This window comes from Astyanax mexicanus, chromosome 3, assembly GCF_023375975.1.
Source record: "Astyanax mexicanus isolate ESR-SI-001 chromosome 3, AstMex3_surface, whole genome shotgun sequence".
NCBI lineage: Eukaryota > Metazoa > Chordata > Actinopteri > Characiformes > Acestrorhamphidae > Astyanax > Astyanax mexicanus.
This window is the reverse complement of record NC_064410.1, coordinates 50916497-50926248: the sequence shown is the minus strand read 5'-3', so window position 1 is coordinate 50926248 and position 9752 is coordinate 50916497. Positions and strand designations below refer to the sequence as shown.

The 9752-nt window shown below is 36.2% G+C and overlaps 3 protein-coding genes across 3 annotated transcripts in view; all 3 read left to right on the top strand.

The window, feature by feature from the left end:
* The window catches only part of rad21b (RAD21 cohesin complex component b), a 634821-nt gene that overhangs the window by 16612 nt on the left and 608457 nt on the right, over nt 1–9752 (top strand). The window lies entirely within an intron of this gene.
* Nucleotides 375–4195, top strand: mterf3 (mitochondrial transcription termination factor 3). The gene is made up of 7 exons (XM_007245727.4): nt 375–1060; nt 2137–2289; nt 2368–2557; nt 2759–2906; nt 3055–3126; nt 3387–3548; nt 3840–4195. The coding sequence occupies exons 1-7, from the start codon at nt 688–690 to the stop codon at nt 4032–4034; spliced, it is 1293 nt and encodes a 430-aa protein (XP_007245789.3). The 5' UTR covers nt 375–687; the 3' UTR covers nt 4035–4195.
* Nucleotides 5876–9752, top strand: LOC103047682 (cytochrome b-c1 complex subunit 7). Its single transcript, XM_007245724.4, has 4 exons — nt 5876–5982; nt 8043–8111; nt 8210–8376; nt 9560–9752. The coding sequence occupies exons 1-4, from the start codon at nt 5964–5966 to the stop codon at nt 9635–9637; spliced, it is 333 nt and encodes a 110-aa protein (XP_007245786.2). The 5' UTR covers nt 5876–5963; the 3' UTR covers nt 9638–9752.

Sequence of the window (9752 nt, the reverse complement as noted above, 5' to 3'; positions counted from 1 at the left end):
TATATACATAACGTATTACTCTTATCATGTACATATTGCCATCCTGGATGTAAATTTAACATCCATTTAATGTTTATATTTAATCAGTTTGTTATTTCTTGCTTTATTTCTACTTTATTTCTATATTTTCTACTTTTATCTTTAGGCGGCATACTTGGCGAGGAGCAAAGAAAGAATTTCATTGTACGAGGAAACTTGTTTTTTTACTGTGCACATGTGATAATAAACTCATTGAATCTTAAATTAAACACCATCATCAGTACTGATAAATGCACTGGGGAAAATGGATGACTCCTCCAATATGGCGACCACACTGACACGCCAGGTCCAATGGACGGCTTCAGTCGGCGCCAGTCCTAAAGGAGGCGCTGTGCTCTACTATATTGTAACACTGGAGGAGGAGAGTAAACACAGGATAAGCATGGCGCTCAGGAGCTGTGGAGCAGAGGGAGCTGGAGTTTTACTATTAGTGCTGTGAATGACCGGGTAGATTAAGTGAACCAGAAAGCTCTGATTAACTGAAAAAAACTGTTTATCTGTGTGTGTGCTTATCAAACTGAGTTACATGATCCGTCTTTAATTTATGTTATACTGAAGTGTGGCCCTGATACAGCCATCCCAGCTAACCTATCTATCTAACTAGCTACCTAACCAGGGTCATCACAGTCCACCTGTACCTGGTGAATAATGTATGTTTGCCGGCGATGTGTTTGTGTGCTGCGCTCACCAGCGCTGCTGTGGGGGAAAGCTCAGCCCTCTGTCACTCCTGGACTTGCTGGAAGAGCTGCTGGAGCTCCTGACCTCTACTTTATGTCCACAACATCATACAGCCACAGTTCAGCATCTCCAGCCCATCAGATCTTCTGTCAGAGCTTCAGAGAGTGGTGGACGTCCTGTGGTGTTCGCTTCTTCAGTGAGCAGCAGCCTGTCTCTCAGACAGGAACCAGGTCCCTTCCTCAGACAAGTGAGGGAAACATTACAGCAGCAGCAGAGGAACTTGACAGGCACCTAGAAGCCAGTGGAGGAGCAGTGTCTGTTCCTGTGGGTCAGAGAATAATCGGTATGTAGATTGCGAAGTTATCTCACCATAGTCACTGTAATATATGCATTCTTCACATTGGACAGTTTTGCCACCATTAACCTACGGTCAACATATTGAATTTATAGACATTTTCTCTCTACACAATATGTATTATTATTAATATTATTATTATTATTATTGTTTTTTTCCTAATTTTAATCCCATTTTGTCCCAATTACCCAACTCATTAGGACTCCCCCTATTACTAGTGATGCCCCAACACCAATAGGGTGGAGACTAGCCCATGCCTCCTCTGATACATGTGAAGTCAGACTCTGCCTCTTTTTCGAACTGCTGCTGATACAGCATTGCCAAGCAGCATCACAGCACGTTCGGAGAAAAGCGCAGTGACTCAGTTCTGATACATCAGCTCACAGACGCCTTATGTTGAGCGACATCACCCTTTGAAGTGATGTTGGGAAAGAGCGCCATCTACCAACCCAGAGAGAGCAAAGCCAATTGGGCGCTCTCAGGACTCCGGCAGCAGATGGCAAGCTACATAAACGGGATTTGAACCAGCAATCTCCCAATCATAGCTGAGCCCGCTGGGCCAGTCGGAGCCCAATATACACAATATCATACATATCAATCAAAATGCATTAGTAGCAGCAAATTCCTAAAATCTGCTTTTTAGATACTATCCCATACTTAAGGTACAGTATTGTGAAAAATTCATTATATAGTATAGTAATAACAATTATTAGACATGATGGCATGCTCTGTAATGAAATATGCAGTTACTGTTCTTTAAGCGCTGATGGTGCCTGATCAACATGCTGAAAAAAGGATATTGGGTATCATATAACAAAATCTATGAGGATATAATAAAAAGAATTGTTAAACTGCCCCAACATTTACTAATATTAGTTTTTTTTTCTTTTTAAATTCTATGGATTGACTTGGAATAAAGTATTATAACATTGACTCCCATTAAAAATCTTCTACTGTAAAGTTACAGAGTCTCTGTACATTTGTTGTTATGTTTATACCACTACTTGTGAGATGTAAACCACTGTCGCTTGCTGTCATATTTTACAACCTTGTCTGTGACATAGATTTGGATGCACTGCCATATCAATCTCCATTTGAGGAGATCAGTGAGGAAGATGCCATTCAGATCATTGTACCTCCTAACCTGCCCCCTGCCTCATTCACGCTAAGAGATTATGTGGACAAATCAGAAACTTTAAGGAATCTGGTTCAACTTGGTGAGTCTTTTTTTGATGTTTATGTTTTTTTTATTGTCATCATTTGCTCCATGTGTAACCACGATAAACTCTTTATAGGTGTCGACCTGTCAAAACTAGAGGAGCGGCGTAATGTGGGCTCCATGCTTGTGAGACTGGACTTCCAGGCAGATGTAGCACCAAGACTCTTTTTCCTAAAAGACTTGGGTGTTGAAGACTCACATCTTGGCCCTTTGTTTACTAAAAACCCCTTTATTCTCACAGAGAGCCTGGAAAATATGCAGGCCAGGTGAGTGGAGGAGAGTTTTTTTCCATTACCAAACATACTATGAAATACATTTGTTTCTCCAGTGGCATTATATAAAGTTTGTTGTCTGTTGTACAGGTTTTTTGTTGAAGCTTTGTGCATTGGTCATATCTTAAACTGCTGTGAAGTCATGAAGTCCAGAAATAATATGATATGTCCGTGACTTTAATTCTTACATTAAAGGGTTTCCTATCTGAAGTCAAAGAAGTTCAGTTCAGAGTCAGTTGCAGCCATGGTGATCAAAGCTCCGTATCTGCTCAACTTCAGTGTTAAGAGGTTGGACAACCGTCTGGCTTTTTTCCAGGAGCGTATAGGACTTAGTGCTCACAAGGTATGGATAAATCACATGGGTGGGGAATTGCTTGAGTATTATTATTTGATTATAACTTTATATTGAATTGAATATTTGAATTTTCTTTTGTCTTTTAAAACATAAAGAGCTCATTATCTGTGTTTGTAAATACTTCATGTCCTTTCAGACACGAGATGTTGTAACTCGACTTCCTAGATTACTGTGTGGCAGTTTGGAGCCAATTAAGGAAAACTTAAAGGTAAGGTACAATTATTTATAATAATTATAAGCTAATTTTGTAAGTAGTGTTGTAGTCAGGACAGCTAGAGCCAGAGTCCACATTAAGACCAAGAATATTTTTCTTTGTAATTAAATAAAAAGAACAAAATGGTACATTCATTACGATTCATATACAATTTAGGGTGGTGTGTGCGTGCGTGCGCACTAAGGTGTGTTTTTTTTTTGTTTTTTTGTTTGTTTTTAAGAAAATACAACATTAACTTTGCCTTTGTAACCCAGGTGTTTGAACTAGAGTTTGGCTTTCGGATGACGGAAATCCAACACATCGTCACAAGGGTCCCAAAAGTCCTGACAGCTAGTAAGAAGAAACTGACGCACGTGTTTGACTTCATCCATAATACTATGGGTGTGCCTCATTCCCTTATTGTCAAATTTCCCCAGGTATGTTAAACTTATTCTCCATCAACCTTACCCCCATCACAATTAGTTTATTTAAAACAATGTGGAGATTTGCAGCATTAACACAATTAATTACATGTCTGAAGAAAAGGACATGCTACTTTCTTTTAGAGATTTTTCTGGCAAGTTTATTTTAATCTCCTTGTAGGTAGGAGAATATAGCACTATGAGATGAGTGTATAAATGTGTAGTTTGGTGACTAATGCATCCATCATTTGTTGTAAATTGAGGCAGTGTTGGTTTCATTACTTTCATTACATTGTCTTTCCTCAGGTCCTCAATTCAAACTGTCTTCGTATGAAAGAGCGGCACTTGTTCCTCGAGTTCTTAGGACGGGCTCATTATGATCCAGCTCATCCCAACTACATCTCACTGGAGCGACTGGTGACTGTACCTGATGATATCTTCTGCACTGAAGTGGCATTAGCTTCTTTTGAGGATTTTGAACGATTTCAGAAAACGTTATAGCTAATAATAAAAGTGGCACATTTCTGGAGGATCAGTAGTTTCTCTGACAAAGTGTAAAATACTATCATGTTCTGTTAGTTTTTCATTCGAAAAACAAAGTGTTTGAAGTGTATTTGTAGAAAACGGAAGTGTTGTAATAAACTGACCAAATGAAATCGGAATCTTGCTGTTCATTGTTTTATCTGATCTCCTCTGGAAAGTGCAGCAGTTCAGATAAATAAATTAAAAAGTGAAAATGGCTTTTTATTTAGACCTATTGGAGAGAGATGTCTGTGCTGCTGAGTGTACCTTGCCTATGATCACTGTGAACCTGAGCAGGGCTTAGCAGTTGAGGAGAAAAAGAAGAAGAAGATGATGATGATCAAATGTATACTTGATCAAAAAATATAAATAATATAAATATAAAGCTGATTGAAAATTGATTGAAAATATTTGTATAATGAAGATTTTTTTTTTTTCATTAGAAGATTGTGTACAAAAACCCATGCTTGTATTGGTACTCGATTCAGTATTGACCTCAGGTCAGATGGTCACAAAAATATTTAGTCCAGGACTTGTACAGCCCCAGATGTTTTTCAAAAATGTACTAATGCATAAAAGCCCCTAAGGTTTATTATATGTACTATATACGGAGCTCCTAAGGTGACATGTTTAAAAAAAAAATTGTGTCCACAACTTAATATGGTGTGAAAAGAGATCCTAATGCATGGAAAGGGGATGAGATGGTTAAGGTGTGTGAATGACAAAATTAAGTTGTGGCCATGACTCACTAAGGTGTGGAAATGAGATAAATAAGTTGAAGCCTGAGAATAAAAAGCTTGCTTTTCTGTATATTAATGTAAATGAAGAACACAGAATATTACATCAAAGCTCCAATTCAAGGATAATCTTTAGTAAGAAATTATGGTGATATTTTGGGGTCTATTGCAGTGAGACATGGCATAATCGTAGGTAAAAACACTTAATTTTCATACTATAAGTTGACGGCCTCAGACACAGATATGTTAAACACAGTATACACAGTATACAGACCCATTTACCTTCCTTCCCAGTTGCTCACAACCGATGAAAGCTACTCGCTTTGTTAGCTGTGAAACAAAAGGGTTTTCTGTCCATGCTTAATAGCTACAATTTAATAACTAATTAAAGGATCTCCTTCCCATGCCTTACTTATTTTATTACCACGCGTTAGTATCTCGTTTTCACGCCTTAATTATCTCATTCCCATGCCTTAGGATCTTATTCCCACGCCTTATTAAATCGTGGCCACACATACAACTCTGGAAAAAAATAAGAGACCATTTAAAAATTATGGGTTTCTTTGATTTTACCTAATTGAAAACCTCTGGAATATAATCAAGGGGAAGATGGATGATCACAAGCCATCAAACCAAGCTGAACTGTTTACATTTTTGCACCATAAAGTTATCCAAAGCAGTATGTAAGACGGTGGAGGAGAACATGCCAAGATGCATGAAAACTCTGATTAAAAACCAGGGTAATTCCACCAATTATTAATTTCTGAACTCTATAATATGAATTATAAAACTTTATAAAATTAACTTGTTTCTGTTGTATTTATATTTAAATTTTATATTAAAAGGAATATAAAATAAAACAGATGCTCGGTGTTCATATATATATATATATATATATATATATATATATATATATATATATATATATATATAAATATATATATTTTTTTTTTTTTTTTTTTTTTTTTTTTAATACAGTTTTAAAGGCACGTAGTTATATTTAAAGGTATAATGGGTTAAACTGTTAGGTTTAGTTTGTGTTTGATGTTTCAGATATCAAAGGGTTAAAGACAGTGACCCTGGACTGTCTCTGCGATTGGCTGCTGGCGGAGCGTCACAGGCGGAGCGTCACAGTTCCCACAGTCCTCCACTGCGCTCTCTGACATCGAACATGGCGTCCAAGGCACCAGGTAATAATTGTGTTATTTCTGGGTGATTTGGTTAAGCGGCGGTGGGAGCGGGTTTTAGCGGGATGAGCTGAGGACAGAGGCCAGGTCTGATTACCTGGAGAGCGGCCTGAGTCCGCGGGGCTTCCCGCTCTGTCCTCTGAGTCCGGAGCTCCGTGTCCTCTACAGTCTGTCCCCCAGAGCACACAGCACAGCGCCGCTCTCTGATCTACACTATAAACTCTACAGTCACTGTACTGATCTCTTCACAGCACTCTTTAATTCAATATACACCTACGAAACTAACTGATTACACATTAAGATTATGTTTTTTCCCTTGTGTCTTTGGTTAGATATGGTTAATATTGAGTGTCTAGTCTGTTTGCTTTTTTTTATAATCAAATCTTATCTTATTCATATTAAACTGGCATTATATTTCTTTGTGAATGTTTATTCCGTACTATTGTTAATAACAAGTAAGTGCCTGATGTCTCAGACATGCTGGTCAGTATATCTATCTTGTTGAAGGTTACTGTTAGCCTAGCTCAAAGGATCACCAAAAATCTAATTTAGACAAATTTCCCATTTACGTTAAGTGAATTTAGTCTGTACCACATCCCCATAGGGCTGGGCGATGTTTAAAAAAAAAAATATATATATATATATATATATATATATATATATATATATATATATATGTATAATAATCTCTGTATTCTTCATATAAATTCATCACGATTTTTAGTTCTTACATAACAAATTCAGTTCTGAATTTTATTTTAATATACAGCACTATTTAAAGTTATGTGCAAGGTATTGTTTCTTAAGCTATTGTTTTTTTAACAAATAGTCAGAAGACCCCTTCAGACGTAACATAACTCAGTTTCTATATTTTAAAATGTACAATCTCCATTATCCCATCTTGAAAATTGCATCAAAACAATTCAATTAATCAAATTATTTTTGATAAAGCGTCCAGTCCTACACCACCACATACAAACTGACACGTTACACATTTCAGGCTGTTTTTTTTTTTTTTTTTAACCACTAATGTATCTGTATTTTACAGATATACTAGCTAATATTGAGGATGTGGTCTGTTTTTTTATCATCAATTCTCTTGATCAAATTTAGTTACACCTTTTTTAGTATTTTATTTTTGTTATTTAGCCTATTTGGTGTGTTTAGGCCACCTATTACAAACAAATGACGACTAATCTATGAAAAACAAGTGTTTTTTTTTCTTTCATCTTTTAGTTTTAGGTATGTTCTTTTTTTTTAACTAAGGATTCATTGTGTATTTCTACCATCATGTATTTACAGGCTAAATTTAAGTGTAATTGACACACAAAATTAACTAAATCAACAAATGACCTGCATTAGCATATTTACAGTACATTTTGCTAGCTGCATTAGAAATTAAAATATAAAAAATGTTATTTAGTTGTTTGAACTGGCCTTTTAATGTATATATTTATGAAGCCGTGTACAACATAAATCTGATAAATAGATCCATCAAAAGTAGATGCAAATTTATTTATTTTTTTGCAAATTTGTTAATTAATTACTCATGGATTATCATGCCATAGTATGTTGGTAATGTTCGTACCATAGAATTTTCATTCGTGGCATTTGAGCAGGCTGCATTTTAATCATCATGTTCCACAAGTTGGAGAATGTAGCATCAGAGACTCCTACTGGTATATGTACACGACTGGCCAGGGAATGAGCTCTAATCTGCTACAGGAAAGGCAGTATTGTTACCCATTATGCTACACCAAATAAAAAAATGATACAATATCATACAAACACAGCTTTAGTGCACCTAGCTGCAAACACAGTTCAGTGAACCAAATCAAAATAATAATAAATTGTTAATAAAATTCCCAATCACATTTTGGTGCTGTTCCAATCTCTGTTCTAGATCTGTGCTTTGTATAATATTTTTTATTGTTACTGTTGAAGATAAAATGAGTGATGAGGTTCATTATGTTCATCCAGAGACATTTCAGTTTGTGTCAATTTGATGATTTTGACACCTTAATTTCTATTTGTAACAGAATTTTGCTTTGTTTTCCCAACAGTTGCTAGCGGCAGGCTTTTGCTGGGCTTCAGGAAGTGGTACTACAATGCCTGCGGGTTCAACAAGCTTGGTCAGTAAAATTTAGTTATACTTAAGTGTTGACTTTTATGACTGCTCTTCAAAGTCACAGTATGGATAAACCATGCATTTCATTTTTGTAACTTTCAGGTCTGATGCATGACGACACAATCTATGAGAACGGCGATGTGAAAGAGGCTATCCGCCGCCTTCCAGAGCCAGTCTACAACGACCGCATTTTCCGTATTAAGAGGGCCCTTGACCTCACTATGAAGCAACAGATTCTTCCTAAGACCCAGTGGACAAAATATGAGGAGGTATAGTGTATGCACTGCACAGGAACAGGAGTTTAAGAGGGCAGGAACATTTTTTTAACCTTCCACAACATCTACTTATCGTCTGCTGTTAACAGGCTTTGAAAGAGGCCCAATGACTATGACATGCTTTTGTTGATTTGCTGTTTCCACTAGGGGGAAATGCATCCAAGCATTTAAATCCATGTGTTTTAATCCAGTTCTTTATTGAGTTGGACTCTTAACGTCCTAAACATTTGAGGTGTGTAGGGATAAAAATCTGCACCCACAATGACCCTTGGACCAGTGGATGAGATTTGACACCCTGGCATTATTGTATTGGCGCATGCACAATTAGACAAAGAAGAAGAAGTCAAGAATTAAGTCAGAATTAAAACGTGCCCAGAAATTGTATTTATGATCTGAGAAATATAATACCAGGCTATAATTTTTCACATAAAAATGTCACAATATCTTACAATATCACAGTAATTTCCAGAAATCAGCGGATGGATAGACAAATTTATTAATTTTGTTATTATTTATTTCAACTACAAATCCTTTTCTCTTAAACCAAGACTAATTATATTCTTTATGCAATAAAACTTGCAGCCAGACAGGGTTGTAATGGAATTGGCAGCATCCATATTACAATACACTAGAAAATCAATACAATAATTAATTTAAAAATCACATGTGATTAAATTTATCTCAATTACAGTAAATGTTATTCCCTGTTCAAGCCCAAAAGTAAGTTGTTGATCATCCAAAGCAGTGTTTTTAACACAGAGCTACTAAACTAATATTATAATGCTGAGCAGACTGATGAGTATTTGAATGTTACCAATATCCAACATTCCAACTGTGAAGTGTAGGTAGCTATTCAATCTTTTATTTGTGACTACTGTGTTACTTTACTTACACATAGCAGAAAATAGTAAGGGTAATTTTTTATGGCTCCTTCAAGTGTTCATGCTAAGTCACCTTTGTTTTTTATAAAATACCATTTGCTTTGCTGGTGTAAATAAATATTCTGTTAATATCCACTCCTTCTCCCAAAGACAATATTTTTTAAAGACAAAGATAAATTACTTGTTTTAACACCAGACAGGCTTCAGGAGGTGTTTACAACTTAAACGTATTATAGAAAGGACTCTGTGATAATCAAAACTGATATATACTCTCTGTATGTCTGTGTATCCTGTAGGATGTGCGTTATCTTGAACCCTACTTGAAAGAAGTTGTCAGTGAAAGACAAGAAAAGGAAGAGTGGCAGAAGAAGTAGAATGCAGAGGAAGAGGTGAAATCCTGCTCTTTGCTGTGGTGTTCGCTGTCTTGTATTTAAGATGATGTTTATCAGTTTGTGAAGTTCCTGTACCTATTAAAATTCCTTTCTGGCA

Excerpts from the sequence above, each read along its gene's own strand:
- mterf3 (XM_007245727.4), top strand. The coding sequence starts at position 688 with ATGTATGTTTGCCGGCGATGTGTTTGTGTGCTGCGCTCACCAGCGCTG. Across the intron at positions 2,558-2,758 it reads CTGGAAAATATGCAGGCCAG|GGTTTCCTATCTGAAGTCAA; the intron begins GTGAGTGGAGGA and ends CTTACATTAAAG. Across the intron at positions 2,907-3,054 it reads TAGGACTTAGTGCTCACAAG|ACACGAGATGTTGTAACTCG; the intron begins GTATGGATAAAT and ends ATGTCCTTTCAG.
- LOC103047682 (XM_007245724.4), top strand. Across the intron at positions 8,112-8,209 it reads CTGCGGGTTCAACAAGCTTG|GTCTGATGCATGACGACACA; the intron begins GTCAGTAAAATT and ends TGTAACTTTCAG. Across the intron at positions 8,377-9,559 it reads AGTGGACAAAATATGAGGAG|GATGTGCGTTATCTTGAACC; the intron begins GTATAGTGTATG and ends TGTATCCTGTAG.